Raw genomic sequence first — 18,194 nt, forward strand, 5'->3', positions numbered from 1 at the left:
ATTTTCATATTATTATTATTATTTTATTGCAACTTTATGTTGTCATAAACTCTATTTTTCCACTGTGAACTACCACTTGCATAAACAGCGCACCCCTAGGGGCTGACATTGTTTTTTCGCGGGCTATGTTATGGCACAGCTCGGAACCGGGAGTACATCAATCTAGTACGAGTTCACGGGTTTGACTGCCTTTCCGGTGCACTTTAATGGGTAGAAGGTTGGAAAAACACGGTAATGGTTTGCTTGTAATGTGGCATTACTTCCACGTTAAAGATAAAGGTTGTTAAAGAGTGTGCACTTGCTCACGATTTGGTCAGTTACCCAGATGCATGGCCATACTGGCGATACCCAGATGTAAACAACAGCATGGATTGCAAGGTAATGTACTACTGAATACGTTGTTCTGCTAATTTAAGCTGTCTAAACCACGGACAAAAGTGGGGGAAGCTGTTAAATCATATAGAAAAGGACAGTAAGCAGGAAAGGGTGCAATATTTTGACAAACTAAAGTTAATAGGTGGTAAAAATATGTATGAGCAATATTATCAGCCTAGTATTTCAGACCAGAAATGTTAAGAACAAACATAAATGTTGTTTATAAGATTCTTGCCCTGGAAAAACTGGTTCAGTTTGGCCAACCACAATCGCGTTTTGTTCCTCAGATGTTTTTTTTTTTGACTCTTCTCTTTGATTTGTTATAACGTTTGGCAATCTATAGCAGTGGTTCTCAATCCTGGTCCTGGGGGACCCCTGCTCTGCACATTTTGCATGTCTCCTTTATTTAACACACCTGACTGAGATCATTAGCTGATTAGTTCAGTTCATGGATCTCTCTCCTCATGAGCTGATGATCTCAATCAGGTGTTAAATAAGGGAAACATGCAAAATGTGCAGAGCAGGGGTCCCCCAGGACCAGGATTGAGAACCACTGATCTATAGTACTCCAAATGTTTTCCCTGGTCTGACCGATTAGTACAACCCAAAACATGACAATAATTAATAATTTTCAGCAGCAATAATAAAGTTTTTTGGCATTGTTTACATTCATTGCCACCAATATGGCTAATTGATAACCAACGTGGCTTATAGGATTTCTTCTAAGTTCAAGAAAAAAGTGGATAGCTGTTACTATTTTTAGAACTATATCTTTATAGTTATCGTCCTTGGTGTGAACAGGCCTTTTAGAGTGATTTCTGAATGATCATGTGACACTGAAGACTGGAGTAATGGCTGCTGAAAATTCAGCTTTGACGTTACTAATAAATTACATTGTAAAACATTACATTGTAGATGTACTGTAAATATATAATACCATAGTTGTCAGGTCTTATTGTCATTTAAATGTAACATTGACAACAATTTGAAAATTTCAGTCTTTCACTATTCAAGTAGACAGTAGCTATACTGCATGAAAACAATGGCTGGGGAATGATGCTAATTTACCTGAATAAATTGTCTCTGAACCATCAACGCTTGACAAAATCAAGAGGAATGCCAGACACAATGAGGGCCAATAATTCCTCAAGACCATATTCCTGGTGTGTCAAGTTACAACACCAAAAGCACTTTGTTGTACTTCAGGTGTGTTATAAATCAGCAGGTAATTCCTCTGTAGGTGTTTTTGTCTTGTTGGCTGCGCTACGTGGCAGCAGGTAAACCGTTCCGTCAGTGCTGTGCTGTAATTTGTACTCTTTGGGGTTGTACAAGTTGCCATGTTCATCTCTCAGCTGTCTAAACACCTCACTGTAGAGTTTCCTGAGCTTCTCTTTGGTCTCGTAGAGTTCTTTAGCGTTCAGCTCATTTTCTTCTTCGACTTGCTCCTTCTCCCTCTTCAGACCCTCAATCTCTTCTTCAAGATCAACGAGACTATTCAGCTTCCGTTTGCGGCAGCTCTGGGCTGCCATCTTGTTTTTACCACGCCTTCGAATGTCTCTGATGAGGGTGTGTTGAGCGTGGTTGAGTTTGCAGGAGCTGATGGCTTCATTAAATGCTTCGACAGGCAGGTTGATAATGTCATGCACACTAAGCGGCAAACTCATCGCTCGGGCCCGCTGTTCGTCACGACACATGCGCCGGACACCTGCAGCTCTGCTTGTGGTTGAGGGATTTGCCTGAGGTTCTCTTTGTGAATATTTAGATGTTGATTCATTTAGAGTTTGGTGTTGTGCATATGTAACAGTATCATACAGTGTTGGTTCTATAGCATCAGAGTGTAGAGATAGAGGCAGCAGATCAGTGTAATCTGACAGGATGCTCTCCAGCTCATCCTTGTCTGATTGGCTATTACTTAAGGTATCAGCAGCATAGAGTGATGTCTCTAAATCCACTGAGCCAACAGAAGCAGAGTCATCAAAACCCAGGAGAACGTGGCTCTCCTCAAATTGTGCGCTATTTAATTGTTCGGGTTTACTGGTATTGATGGTATATGGACAGAAATCACTGAGTGATGATTCGCTTGAGTTTATTTGGCATTCAGGTAAAATCACTCGATCCTCAGGGGTACTGCAGCTGTAAATCGTGTTTGAAGGTGGAGTAGGGTTTCCTGGATCTGAGAATGTCTGTATGCATGTTTCCAGGATCTCTACTGGATCAGATGGTATGGATGACAATGGCTGAGCTGCCTCAAAAGAGTCTGGTATTGTCTGTGTGACGCCACATAATGCATCTGTTGAGTTTTCCCTCTGTGGCTCAGGCAGGTTTTGTTGGCAGATTTCGGTGATGTCCTCTAAGGGTAAGCTTGAGCCCTCGGACTCCAAGACATCCAAATAATACTAAAAGAGAAACAAAATAGTATTTTAATTATATTAGACATTTTAAAGTAATTTCACAGTTGAGGTCAAAGTTTACATACACCTTGCAGAATCTGCAAAATGTTCATTGTTTTACCAAAATAAGACGGATCATACGAAATGCATGTTTTTTTTTTTTATTTAGTACTGACCTGAATAAGATATTTGACATACTGTAAATTTGAAATAATAGTTGAATGTAAAAAAATGACTTTTTCCAAAAGTTTGTATACACTTGGTTCTCAATACTGTGTTGTTACCTGAATGATCCACAGCTGTGTTTTTTTGTGTAAATGTGTGTGTTTTTAATAAGTGTGTGATAGTTGTTAATAAGTCCCTTGTTAAGTTAAACTGCCCGCTGTTCTTCAGGAAAAACCTTCAGGTTCCACTTTTTTTTAGTTTTTTAGCATGTTTGTGTATTTGAACCCTTTCCAACAATGACTGTATGGTTTTGAGATCAACCTTTTCACAATGAGGACAACTGAGGAACTCATATGCCACTATTACAGAAGGTTCAAACGTTCACTGATACTCCAGAAAAAAAAAAAAAAGATGCATTACAGTTTTTCTCAATTGCTAAAACACTATAACCAGTCTTTTGAACTAAAATTTCAAAACTATAACGCCATTTCTCAAAAAGCACACCCATTTCCCTAAACATTAAACACTATTCCCTGCTTTGACACATGAGTTATATTTGGTGAACTGTTACTGCAAAACTCTACACACAAATCCCTACATTTCTCAGTGCTTACACCATGTGGTCATTTAGAAAGCACAAGCATTCAATATTGTTCACTCAAGTCTGCAAAGTTTGAGCTCAATTAGCACACAATTACCCAACTGGAAACACTAGGAGTCAAAATTTAGCACACACTAATCAGAATCTTCAATGGAGATAAAAGAGCCAAAGTCAGCTTACAGTGTTTCTCAGTCACTTTGGTGCATTTCTCAGATCAGAAATGAAATTGCCAAAACTACTTGTTCAACATCCACATCATCTAGTCTCTTGTGCACATCATAAAAAGCGTCTCTTTCTTCTGATCAAGTTGTGATTGCTTTGGCACATTCATACAACTGATTATATACATTTGTCTGCGGTTTCCTACATTATCAGTTGCTATTGTCATGTTGCTCAAAATGTATTATATATTTCTCTGTGCAAAAGTCTTACCCCTCAAAACATCAAGTCATTAGCTCATCGTATAAGTCATTACCTACTGTAAATGCAAAATTTTTGATCTAGTTGTCATAAACTGTCAATCATATATTCTACACATTTCTATTAGACTTTTTGTAAATTTTCCATGAATTATTCAAGTGAATCTTGACTTTCACTAATGAAGAATAATATAGATCAACCAATGATAAAGCAGTTCTCTGAAATAGATCAAAGGTACATTTCATGAACCTTCAATTGGAAAGCATATATAGACAGAGGACAACGCAGGAGTTACAAATTCTGACAGTGGGCTTTCTCATTTTTATTTTCACCTTTGTGCCCATATTTCCTTTTCTTTTCTGTTTCACAATGAAGTTGTCTTTTTCAATCAATATCCCACCTATAGTAATGTGTAATTTTGAAGAGGAAGAGTAGGAGGTGAAAGAGGAAGAGGAGGAGAAGAAGGAGAAGGATGATGACGACAACGACAACATGGAAGAGACAGGAAGGGCAAGGGAAAGAAGACAAGCAGTCTCATATATTTTAGTTGATGGGTGCCAGGGTTGGATTAGGCATGCAAGAGGATTTGACCCCTGCTGCCTGGCCAGGGCTAATTTAGCCTGTGATGCTGAAGAGGTTCTTTGGCCTGTTCCAGACCAAACACAGGATGTTGGGCAGAATAATTATTTTGTTGTTGTTTGCTGTTTTGTTCTGTTTTCTACAGTACATTACTGTAAAGTAAGAAATAAAACACTTGCAAATACATACATTTGTTGTGTTCATCATGTGAAAAGTTTTTTTTTATTGTTTTAGTAGTAGCCTATAGTATTGTTTTGAATTTATCTCATCAGTGTGTAAAACTGTGTTGTAGTGTGAGTTTTTTTGAGGATTTGTGTGTCATGTCTGAGAGCAAAGTTTGGTTTTTCAGCAAGATTGAGTTGTTTTGAGTGGAGAGCTTCATTTTGACCTCAATATAGGAAGTTTGGGGAATTGAGTTAGGAGTTGTGGATTTGTGTTTAGAGTTTCGCAAATAAGAGGCATAATTTCAAGAAATGTGTTTAAGCAATTGAGAAAAACTGTAAGGGCGAAGGGTGTAAACTTTTGAACAGAATAAAGATGTGTACATTTTTCTTATTTTGCCTAAATATCATAATTTTTTCATTTAGTTCTGCCCTTCAGAAGCTACAGAAGATACTTACATGTTTCCCAGAAGACAAAAAGTTTACACCTCTGGTATTAATGCATCATGTTTCAGGGCTCTCAAGTCTCACGCATTCACCGTGAGACACACGCATTTCAACCAGTTCACACGCTCTCACGCCACACCTTGTATTTCTCACGCTGAAAAGTAAGGGATAACTTGTCCCGCTATATGGTGTTAATGGACGAGGTGCTGGCTTTGCAGAGAGAAGTACTCTGTCAAGCTCATAGCTGTCTTGAGAGTTAAATGCCACCTACCAGCCAAAAAATTAGAATTTGCTGTTTTCTGGTATATTACGTGGTCCCGCTACAATCACGATCGTCACTAGGCGACGTAGACGCGCACACACGGGACAAGGCCAGCGGTGGAATCGTTGCGGGGCTGCCGCTTTCTCTCGCAGTGGAAGCGTTTAGTACAGTTGAGGAGGTGGTCGCGTTGCGGCCTCGGAGCGGACGTTGCCATTTGTATTTACTAGAAACTAAATAAATGCAGCAGGGTTTTTCATATTTATTTTTATTTCTTTATTTATTTTTTCCATTTTACGATTCCTAGACAAAATCACTTGCCTGTGATCAAAGATAGTGAGAATTGATGTTGGGGATTATAGCCAAATTTGTGCAAAATTATTAGTTCTTCAACAGCTTTAACTAATTGTGGGCCTGAAATTAAGGAAAAGACAAGATAACTGGTAAATCTGCTAAAAAAGACAGACAAATTCATCCAAATAAAATAAATTGTTTTATATATTTCAAAACACAAATGTATCAACATTGTTGGGAAGGTTATTTTGGAAATAGGCTGTAACAGGCTACAGATTAAATTTCCCTATTTAAAATGTAATTTAAAAGTAGTGTAACTATTTCAATTGCTTTAGAGGTAATGTAACATTACATTTGATTTCTAAATTTCTAAGGAATGTTTTCAACTGTTAATCCTTTTAAAAACTTTTTAAGCAGGCAGGTTTACCTTACAGTAGCACTCAACACTAATTACTGTCAATTTTACAAAATCCTTCATCACTTGAATTAAGATTATAGTAATTTAATTTTAAAGCACAGCCACCACAAAATCTTTAGCACCTCTGTTTAACTCCTGAAACATTGGTGTCTCTTATTTTAAAGTAGTCAATGCGATTTGGGAAATCAATCAATTAAAATATTTACATGTAACCCACTTTGTAATTGTAAACATTTTTAAAAGTAACTATTTTAACTATATTTGTTATTTCTCAGTAACTGTAACAGATTAGTTAAATGTCGTTTTTAATTAAATTACATAATTCAATTACATGTAACTAATTACTCTAGCTAAGTTCAAGCCCCTACCACTGTCATCAAGGCATCAAAGTGTGCAATAAACACTTGAAATACAAAATGACATTAGTAAGCTGAAATATGTACCCTCTCTCTTTCACAAACACACACAGAGATTAACATACATGCTATGAGCAAGTTCTGCAATCCTCCTGTATGTTTACAGTATGTGCATTGAGCACTGCTGTTTAGTTTGCTCGTTTGGGGCCAAATTTCTTTTTTTACTTTTGATACATATGCATTTTTGAAATATTTAAAACATTTTATTTTTATGAATTTGACTTATCAGATCTACCAGTTGTTATATTTTTTATTTTGTGCTGGTTAATTATGAACAATAGATAGTTGAACTTTTACCAAAAACTGGAGAGAATTGCGTGGGGCCGAGGGGCGGCTGCTGCAAATATTTGAGTGGCTCCTCCCCTAACAGATAAAATCTCACTCCAAACTTTTTCCAAAACTTGAGAGCCCTGATGTTTTCTTCTGAAGCATTAGTGAGCATTTGAACCTTCTGTAATAGTTGCATACGGGTCTTTTAGTTGTCCTCAGTGTGAAAAGGTGTTTGTAAACATTTGACATTACCAAGACTATTTTTTATTTTGTATTTACAATTAATGCTCAATGGTTTGGGGTCAGTAAGATTTATAGTTTTTTTTTCTTGAAAGATTAATGTGTTTTTTTTCACCAAGGAGGTATTAAACTAATCAAAAGTTATATGAAAGATATTTACAAAAGATTAATAATTCAAATAAATCCTGAAATAGAAATCGAATTTTTATATTATTTAGAATTGTTATATAAATATATCACAGATTCTTAATAAAAAGAGATGTTTTTTGAGCACTAAATTGACACTAAAGAATTGCTACTGAAAATTCAGCGATGCCATCTGAGGAATAAATACATTTATATTAAAGTAGAAAACAATTATTTTAAACTGTAATGATATTTCACAGTATTACTGATGTTATGGTAGATTTGAGCAAATAAATGCAGCCTTAGTGAATACAAACTTGGTAGTGTACACTGAAAAAGACAGATCAAAATATTGAATTTAATATAAAATGTGTTCTGAAGTGACTGGAGCCATTTCAACACATGGGATAAAAAACAGTATTAAAGCTGCTGTAAGTGATATAAGCTGTTGTGGCCATTGAACCAAACCACTCCTTTTATGATACAGGACAGTGGTCACAAGCACCCACATGCCGCTGCTATCTGCAACAACCCATGCTAGACTTGTAGGAGTGGAATAGCGTGAGTGGTGGGTGACATTTGAGACAAGGCCATGCTAGTGACAATTGTCAGAACACCTATTTCAGTGATAGTGGGGACATTTACCTTCATGCTATTCCATGAAAAATCTAAAGATTAACTCATCATATCTCAAATAAGCACACACCTCAAATGAATTGATATTGCTTTAACGCTTTTTAATATTACTGATTAGATATATAGTATATCTATTGCTTATCTAGTATTGATTTGTACCTAACAGATTGTAAGCTATAGAAGTTTGCTAGATACTAGATTTATGAAATTATGTTAATTATTTAAAGTTATAAAAATAAAGAACATTTCAAATAGACAGAAAACAAAAAATAAATATAAGATCTTTTAGTTTAAGGATCTCTGTCAATAATGTTAACTTTTAATTATTTTTTTAACACTTGATTTAAACCATCGTTAAAGGAATCCCCCCCCCCCCCCCCATGTCATCCAAGAAGTTCAAGTCTTTCTTTCTTCAGTCGAAAAGAAATAAAGGTTTTTGAAGAAAACATTCCAGGATTTTTCTCCATATAGTGGACTTCAATGGTGGCCAACAGGTTGAAGGTCCAAATTGCAGTTTCAATGCGGCATCAAAGGGCTTTACGCAATCCCAGGCGAGGAATACGTGTCTTATTTAATGAAACGATCTGTCATTTTCTAAACATTTTTTAAAACTGATATACTTTTTTAATCACAAATGCTTGTCTTACACTAGCTCTGCGATGCACGGCTACAACTTCATGCATTACGTAATCACATTGGAAAAAGTCACGCGTGATTAGTTCTTCGACTGTGTACACCGGTTCAAAAAGGTAGGGTAGGTCGAAAAACTCCATCTCATTTTCTCCTCCAACTTCAAACATCATCATTGTTTTACCTTTTTTTGTAAGGGACGTTTGACTTTCTTTGCACGTTCGGCTTTGTAAACACTGGGTCGGTACTTCCACCTACGTGATTCCATGTAATCTGGATTACGTAATCAGATTCCAAAAATGAAATACTTATAATTAGATTAAATTACATTTTTAAATACTGGTAATCAGACTACAGTTACTTTTTTTCTTTTGTCTTTCAAACACATTAAAATGCACAAACTTTTTGTCATCTGATCCTTTTTCACCTAATAAATTTACCTGAAGTAACCCTGAAATAAAAAAAAATTGTAATAATTAAATATTACATTTGCATATTCATTGATTCTCTGACGTTGGTTATGGTCACATGACATGCAGGTAAACAAATAAAATATTTCTTTTTTTTAGTTAGTGTTTTAACTTGGTTGATTTAAAAATTATTTGTTTTAATTGACCTTTTTTATGATTTAATTTATTATTAGCTTTTAAAAATCTCTAAACCCCTCTGCAGTTTCTTCACAAACCACAGTCTGGTAAACTTTGACGTAAAATAATGTTTAATGCACTTCATGTTGTTAATAAGAACAAATGGAATATATTTTCTTTCTTTCTTCTTGTATTTTTATGTCAATACGGTACAAGAATATCCTAAGTAATCTAAAAGTTGATCATATTACCTAAAATGTGTAACCTAGTAGATTATGTTACTAACTACAATTTTTGTAATTTAATTTGGAATCAGTAACGGATTTGTAAGTAATCTACTCAGCTCTAGTCACACGTGACCTTTCCAACATGACTTCAACAAGCATTTGTGGTTAAAAAGTATATCAAATGTTCTTTTTTTTAAGAAAATTACCAATTGTTTAGCTAGATGATACCCTTATTTCTCGACTGGGATTGTGTAAAACCGTTTGAAGCTGCATTGAAACTACAGTTTGGACCTTCAACCTGTTGGCCACCATTGAAGTTCACCACATGGAGAAAAACCCTGAAATGTTGTCTTCAAAAACCTTAAAGGTGTCATCATATGCAAAACTCACTTTTACATGTTTGAACTTTAATGTGTGTTGTCAGTTTGTGTACACAACTACCCTACAATGATAAAAATCCACCCAGTGGTATATTTTTCTATCTTTAAAAGTAATATCCCCTTTTTAAAATCAGGTCATTCTCAGCTTCTTGTCGTTGTGACGAAACACCGACAGAGGCCACTCCCACAATAGTTGATTGACATGAGCGCCTTACCTTAGCCCCACCCTCACCGAGCTGAAACAGTCCCACTCCAATCGCCATTGTGGTGCATGTCTCAGATTGAGCGATTGAGGCGTTCTATTGTTGGATGTAATTTACTCCTGAGCCGCTAAAGTGGATTAACGTTATTTTCGTTTTTGAAAAGTAAGTGCCGATCCTGATCTATATATGATCAGAAGTGAGTATAAGGGTTTTATGCATCTTTGCAAATGGCCTTCCTTAATAATGTGCTAGTTAGCAAGTTTAGCAGCTAAACGCAGCTAAAGTAAACATTTTGGCTCGTCATCCCATGGCAGAGAGGGGAGCATTTAAAGGAACATGCAACAGAATTGCTTGCTCTAAAAAGGGCTGATTTGGACAAGGTAAAAAGAGTGTTTTTTTACACTACCATAGAGAAATTTTAACCAAAGTATGTTATAGACTTCTCATTGAGACCCTAAAGAATCATATCAACTTGTGGAAAATGGGCATCCGATGACCCCTTTAATTGCTTTTCGACTGAAGAAAGAAAGACATGAACATCTTGGATGACAAATGGGTGAGTAAATTTAATTCTGGAGTAAACTTATCCTTTAAACCCTGACTCTTTTTTTTTTTCAAAGGTAGACAATCAGCTCTACTAAGAATGTGCTGAAAAAGTGTCATCACTGACTTAATTGTGATTTAATTAATTCAGTGGCTCTGTGATTTTATAATTACAATTTATTACATAAATTATGCAAGAAAGAAATTTGCTTAAACTTGCAAGAAAGAAATTTATTCCAAAATGAAATGCCAACCATGCACCAGCTCAGACATGAATGTATGGGTCTTTCTGCATTATGTGCATAAGTACCTGTAAGTCTGGCAGCGACAGTAGTTCACTAAAAGCCTGCTCTTGAGAAGGAGGCTTCTGAGACTTCTGAGAGAATAGCAGGGCAGACAGCAGGGGATTCTGGGTAACAGGTGAACGCTGATTAAACGTAGTAGAATGCAATGTCTCTGACAAGGGCACAGCCTAAAACAGTGAAAATAACTAGGTAAGCAACACTAAACAATAGAGAGTGTGTGGGTGTGTGTAATGGTGTTATTTTGAGTGACTTTAAGGTTTTATTAATTCATGGATGCATGCTGTTTATATGTTTACATGTGTAGCCAATGAAATGGTTACCTGGGAGTTCACGGATGAAGGACTAGGCAAAAACTCTCCAGTTTCTTTGTCTAGTTTCTGTAACCTTTGCATTATCCTTTCAAGCTCTCGCTCTCTTTTTAACTCTCTTTCTCTTGCTCTTGTGTTCTCCTTCTCCCTCTGTTGAAGACATCCATCAAATATCTCTCGCTCCACCCCCAAATCGACATCCTGCCTCCATAATATATCAATCAAATCCTGAACAGAAAAACATAATGTAAAACACAATTAACCATGGTTGTATGTGGCTGTGCACACTGGTATTACAATAAGAGCATGTTTGCATAAACCTTCAGTGAACTCTCACAATATTACTCATGTTTTTGTACGTGATTTGCATTCACATTCATTTGTTTGGCAGGTGCCTTTTTACCAAATACACCTGTAAACTTTTCAGGTTGGTGTAGCATGGTATAACAATAAACACCATCAGGGCGGATCGTTTTGTTTTGTGAAAACACGTTTTAATTTTGCCCTATACTGAACAACATATTAGACAACTTCAAAAGAGGGTCATAAGATGACTTAAAAGTATTAAAAAAGACGAATGTTACCTAAAGAAACTGGAAATTTAGTGAAACATATTTGTAAACATCTTTATTCTTATCCAGCGAATTACAAACGACTTGAAAAGTTTATGGGCCCTTTGAATCTTGTTGTGGACAATATTGTGCCTTTGGAGTCAAAAAGGTTGAGAACCTTGTGACTTGTGATCACTTCCTTTGATATGATAACACAGTAATCAAAGAATTTATGAGCCCTGATTGTGTGGTCAGAGGTTGCACTGCCACTGAGGGAGCCTGATATACGACACCAGACCAATAAAGTCTTTTAGTATGTCTTTGCTTTGTTTCCTACTCAGAGTAAATGTCAGTGACATCTGCCGTGCACACTACGGATGTGGAACTGAAAATAGAAACATTTCAGTTCAGATCAGATCAGGTAAGTTCAGTTCGGTTCAGATTAGATCAGTTCACATCACAAAAGTTCATTGCAGTTCAGATTAGATCAGTTCAGACAAAGGGTAAATGTTTGGCTGGCTGGCATGAATCCAGTTATGGCTTAGGTGACTGCCTCAAAAAAAACCTTAATGATAAACCGAGTGCCCATGAGATGAGATAGCAGAACTGATTCACTTTTTATATAGTGTAATATATGTTCCTTGATTTTTATTCAAATGATATATGTTCACGTGTTATAGACATGTGAATGTATTTTTCTTGGACTGAAATATATGTATAGGTAAATACGAGAAAAAAAATGTATATTTAAAAAAAAATTGTCAAATATATGACCTACAATATATATTATAAACTTATAATATACACAACCAGTCAAAAGTTTTTGGACACTAAGATTTTGTATGTTTTTTAAAGAATTTATTTTTTACAGCAAAAGCGGTAATATTTCTACTATTTCAGTAACTGTTTTCTATTTGAATATATTTTTTAATGTATTTATTCCTGACAAATCTACATTTTTCCGCATCATCTTCAGTCTTCCATGTCCATGACCCTTCCGAAATCATTCTAATATGCTAATTTGATGTTCAAGAAAAAATATATTATTATTATTATCAATATTTAAAACAGTTGAGTACATTTTTTTCAGGGTTTTTGATAAACCGAAACATCCAAAGATTTATCTGAAATAAATAGCTTTATTTTTTTAATACATTTTACAGTATACCATTCAGTATAACTTTATTTAAATGTAGTTTAAATTTATTTTTGGGGGAAAGAAATTATAGAAATTAATACTTTTATTCAGCAAGGATGCTGATAAAGACATTTATAATGTTTTATAAGATTTCTATTTCAAATAAATGCTGTTCCTCTGAACCTTCTATTCATCAAAGAAACCATAATAATGTATTTTGAACATCAAATAAGAAAATTAGAATGATTTATGAGGGATCATGTGATGAGTTATGATGCAAAAATTTTAGCTTTGAAATCACAGGAACAAATTACATTTTAAAACATATTCAAAAACATTTATTTTAAATAGTAAAAATATTTCATAATTTTACTGTTTTTGCTGTACTTTGGATCAAATAATTGCAGGCTTAGTGAACAGAAGAGAAACTTAAAAAAAAAAAACATTAAAATTCTTACTGTCCAAAAACCTTTGACTGTGTTTTAAAACATATTTTAGGAAATATATTTTTGGTTATTTTGAAATGTATTTTAAAATATATAGATTTGTGGTCATATGGGGTTGAGCAAGTTATTTCATTCCAACCTACTGCCATTTTATTATGTGCCAGTCCTCTCAGAAAATCACACACGAGAAAACAACAGGAGCCAGTCATTTCAACTCACTATCTGTGATAGATATTGCCATTGCTGTTTACAAGGTGAGCTGTGCAGTAATTGAAAACATATTTAACTGTATTTTACCACTATCAGACCTATAATCAGTGTATGTGTGTTTCTGTGTATGTGTGTTAACTTGAAGGCCATGACACTGCGGACTACTGAGTGAGCGCACTTTATATGCTGGTACACAAACAAAACTTCTAAGTGGTGCTCATAGTATTTGTAATGGAGCTGGTCATAAAGACCTTGAACTTGTTGCACTCTCGCTGTCACGCAAGTAAATAAATGCTCCGGCTTACTTAGGAGATTTACTTCACTGAGCAACCTAGGGAAAACAATTCATCAGATAATAAAAAAAAAAAAAAAAAAACTCCAGAACAAGAATAACTGGGAGAAAGAAGGTAAAGGTGAGCTGAGTGAAAGGTGAATACACACGCCTACAGCTGGGTGGTGAATGTGATGATGCAAGTGTGTTAAAGTGTAGACAGGCAGATACAGCCTTGCGTGCATGAAAGACAACTGATTTATGCATTAACTCTTCTCATTGGGGTAAATGGCTACCCACCCTGAAACATTAGTGCAGTGTTGGGTGTGTCTGGATCAGGTGCACAAAGTGAAATGTTTATTTAACCAACCCAGTTAGTTGAATTCATGACGGTTGAGACTCATTTTATGTGAGCGGCCTCCCCCAGTCTTACAGAGACCTCAGACTCAAAGCTTTTCTGACTGTCAAACCAACAATTATTCAGACACTATAGCATTTTTACTATTTTTTTACAAGTGGGTGCAGGACAATGTAGTGCATTTATGTAAGTGAGGATAGCAAAATAAAGTAAACTGTGACATATTTTACAATTTACACAAAAATTCTTCATACAGTGGACTACCTTTTACACTTTGACCTGACTATGTTTTGTTACATACCTTTCTATCAAAGTTATATGACATGATCAAGATGAATTTGTTCTAACACGGTTTATCTCTTGAGTTCTTGTCATATTTCAGAACCATTTTCTAAACTATAGCGAATAAACTGTGATAAATTTTGTGAATAAATTTTGGTTTGACTGTAATTCATTTGTGATTATCAAGACAAATTTGTTCTGCCACAGTTTAACAAAGTCAATAATCAAAAGTTCTTGTCATATTTTTGTACCATTTTCTAAACTATAGTGGATAAACTGATCATGTGAGAAATGTTGAAGGTGTTTGAATAAATCTTGGTTTGACTGTATATATAAAATGTCATATAATTACTTCTATTGTCATATGAATATACAAGGTCCAATGTGATGCTATACCTTCAAACTGACTTCACTACTTAGGATTTATGTATGATAATACACTACAAAAGTTTGGGGTTGTATGATTTAAAAACAAACCAAAAAAGAATGTAAAAGAAGTCTCTTGTGCTAACCAAGGATGCAATTATTTGATCAAAAATATTATAAAAACTCTATTTTTATGCAACATTTTAATGTTTTTTTAATAATTATATTGTTAAATTATAATTTTCTTCCTGTAATATGCTGAATTGATGCATTTCTTATTATAAATGTTGCTGGCTTTATATTTTTGTGAAAACTCTATCTATCTATCTATCTATCTATCTATCTATCTATCTATCTATCTATCTATCTATCTATCTATCTATCTATCTATCTATCTATCTATCTATGGTTTTCACAAAAGTATAAAGCAGGCAGCATCACAAATTTTAGTGTAAATGCTGAATTTGTGTATTTCTTATTATTATCGATGTTGCTTTATATTTTTGTGAAAACCATATATTTGTGAAAATACGTATTTGTGACCATGGACCACAAAACCAGTCATGAGGGTCTTTTTTATTGAGATTTGTACATCATCTGAAAGCTTTATAAATAAGCTTTACATTGATGTATGGTTTGCTAGGATATGACAATATTTGGCCGAGATACAACTATTTGAAAATCTGGAATCTGAGGTTGCAAAAAAATCTAAATATTGAAAAAATTGCCTTTAAAGTTGTCCAAATGAAGTTCCTAGCAATGCATATTACTAATCAAAAATTACGTTTTGATATATTTATGATAGAACATTTACAAAATATCTACATGAAACATGATTTTTAGTTAATATCCTAATGATTTTTGAAATTAAAGAAAAATCGATAATTTTGACCCATAAAATGTATTTTTGCCCATTGCTACAAATATACCATGCTAATTAAGACTGGTTTTGTGGTCCAGGGTCACATATACAGAGAGAGAGAAAGAAAGAGACAGAGGATGAGATACCTCATGTTGCAGAAAGTAAAGGTAACCACTCTAATCCCATTGTAAAAGACCAAACTACATGTATGTAAAATTACACAAAATAATAATGTGTGATCGCTGTGCATTTCTTATTATCAATGTCGCTTTATATATTTGTGAAAAACAGAGAGAGATATTTCATGTTGCTGAAAGTAAAAGTAACAACTCTAATCCCATTGTAAAACACTAAACTAGCCTACATGTATTTAAATTCCACAAAATAATGTTTAATAGCTTTTTTAATTTTTATTTTAAACACTGCAATGCTTTAGTAAGGTTATAATGATTAATAGTTCTGTCCTTTTTATTTTAATTTCTGTCATTTAGATCATCTCAGCAATTCTACAACAAGGCTATAATTACAAACTTCAAAAATGGGACTTCAAAAAACAAAATAGTCCTTTGACATCAGTTGCACTTCATTTCATGGATGTAGATATGTATTTACATGAACCCAGTTCATGGTGTAAAGTTTGACAAAATATATTTGTTTTATATCAAAGTACTGTTTTTTTGACTTACCTCATGTTGAAACCGAGCAGAAGGGTCGTCCATGTCTTTCAGGTGATGTTGAAGGACTTGTCTGTCTGATGGAGGACAACCGTCAGCAAAGCATATTTCTGAATCAAATCTGACGACACGCATGTGTAACAACCCAAATACAGACAGAACCCGCCCACGACTGCCAACAGCCAATCAAATCGCAGATAACGAATTCAGGAACGCTCCATTAGCCAATCAAAGAGCGAAACACAAATATTAACATTGACCCGCCTACTACAAAGCATTGACCAATAATAACTTTAAAGTCATGCTAGACATGCCTTTATCACTTTACAACATGCCTTACAACCTTCTTTCCTTACCAATAATGTTGATAAAACAGCTTTATCTTGAATCTTCACATACACAAACGAAAAAGCACAGGTTTGCGATGTCAAAACGTAAAATGCCACAATAATTGCTACTTTGCTCTGAATTTATTTTCAGAATCGACTATGTAAAAATGTAATTTAGCCTAATACAAGTTTAATAGCCAAGTAAGGAATTTGTTTAATGAACTGTTCAAAACATTAAAACATGCACAATGTGCAAAGCAATTATGAAATGCTACATAATATATTTAAACACAGCTTTAGATGAATCACACACTGTCCGTCTTTCAAGAATTTCTTCCCCCTCAGCTTTCAACACGCCACGAAATGTGACAGGTAGCTGTGATTAGCGCCATGCCCACTCTACCTATGCCAAGGGTACGAGCTCGGAGAAGACTCTCCGACGAGCGCGTTCATGAGTACCCTACACGTTCACGTTTGGCAGCTCCACGTCGACATTCCTTTAGCGACGGAGAGAGGGGGTCCAGCAATACATTCAGTCTGTTTCGAGACACAGCCAGGAGAGCCACCAGTCAACCGTAAGGTAAGCAGACACTTTACAGTCCAGAATTAAACTTTCATTAGTGGCTTTGGCCTCTAGTTTATGTTTTTGGAGGTGATGCATTAAACTCAGGAAAGCGTGCGCACTAAATTACACTGCTTTAGGCAATTCTTAAAGTGATGCCAAGCTTAAACTATTTCACAAAGTAACTTGAGAAGTCTGGATACAAAACCTAAGCACAGAACCTGTGCAAAAACATGGTTGACTGGTGTTTTAAACACGCTCTTTACAAATTCACATATAAGAAAGTAGAGAAAATATTCTTCTGGAGAAAACTGTTGAGTTTAATTAAATGCTATAGTCTACACTAGGAAGAAAAGTATGTGTATGTTTCCATATATTGCATATATACTCTTAACTGATTTTTTTTCTTGTTTCAACATGCTAAAATAGACCTTTGCGGGTTGTATAAAATAAGACTTCCATTACATACTGCGTCAGATTAGGATTCCCCTAAATATTGTTGCAACAGTTTGAAGTTGTTAATGCATGGAGACACGTCAGCTCATTCTAGAGGGTGAACATAAATTCTAACATGTGTTTTACTTCCCAGGAACCTCAAGAGCTGATTGGTCCTCAGTGGGCAACCTTCTCAGCCAAGGCGACTGCAGGCGAAATGACTGAAGCCCAAATGATTGCAGTAAACTGAAACATTTTAAAACAAATCTATAACTCAAAAAGACAAAAATGCATGCAGAGGCTTTGTCTGCCAAAGTCGCATGCATGCACATATGGACACGCTTACACCGAGAAGCACACATTCAAGCATGGCTCCTCGGGGAAAGTTCTGTGGTCCACTCTGGCTGTGTGAGTGTGTGGTCAGTGCATTACAGAACTTTGCTTTAGAAGCTCCACCCGTCAAATCTCTATTGATCCCCGAGAAAATAAAGGCTTGGTTTTACGAGTTTCTTGACTGGTTTGAAGTGTATACTTTAACATGGATTAATATGATTTTTGTTAACATAATTTTGTTGGTGTTACAGATGTTAACATGAAAATTGACTTTTTTTACTGAATCCCTCTTACTAGTATGTATTAAAATATGTCATTTAGAAATGATATATATAAAAAATTAACATCATAAGGAACAATATACAAAGAAAGATGTCCTCATAATTCAAATTTCCTC

General features: G+C 35.0%; 1 protein-coding gene across 1 annotated transcript; it reads right to left on the minus strand.

Annotated features, from left to right (window-relative positions):
* Positions 1 to 1,129: 1,129 nt before the first annotated feature.
* On the minus strand, positions 1,130 to 16,273 carry nfe2l2b (nfe2 like bZIP transcription factor 2b). Its single transcript, XM_073851836.1, has 4 exons — positions 16,151 to 16,273; positions 10,993 to 11,208; positions 10,678 to 10,839; positions 1,130 to 2,771 (listed from the first exon to the last, which is right to left on the minus strand). Exons 1-4 carry the CDS (start codon positions 16,271 to 16,273, stop codon positions 1,587 to 1,589), a joined length of 1,686 nt encoding a protein of 561 aa, XP_073707937.1. The 3' UTR covers positions 1,130 to 1,586.
* Positions 16,274 to 18,194: the final 1,921 nt, after the last annotated feature.

This window comes from Garra rufa, chromosome 12 (genome assembly GCF_049309525.1).
Source record: "Garra rufa chromosome 12, GarRuf1.0, whole genome shotgun sequence".
NCBI classification, from domain to species: Eukaryota; Metazoa; Chordata; class Actinopteri; order Cypriniformes; family Cyprinidae; genus Garra; species Garra rufa.

Coding starts and splice junctions, on each gene's coding strand:
- nfe2l2b (XM_073851836.1), bottom strand. CDS start 16,273: ATGCGTGTCGTCAGATTTGATTCAGAAATATGCTTTGCTGACGGTTGT. Junction 10,840..10,992: donor CTTCATCCGTGAACTCCCAG/GTAACCATTTCA, acceptor TCACTGTTTTAG/GCTGTGCCCTTGTCAGAGAC. Junction 2,772..10,677: donor TGTCGCTGCCAGACTTACAG/GTACTTATGCAC, acceptor TTTCTCTTTTAG/TATTATTTGGATGTCTTGGA.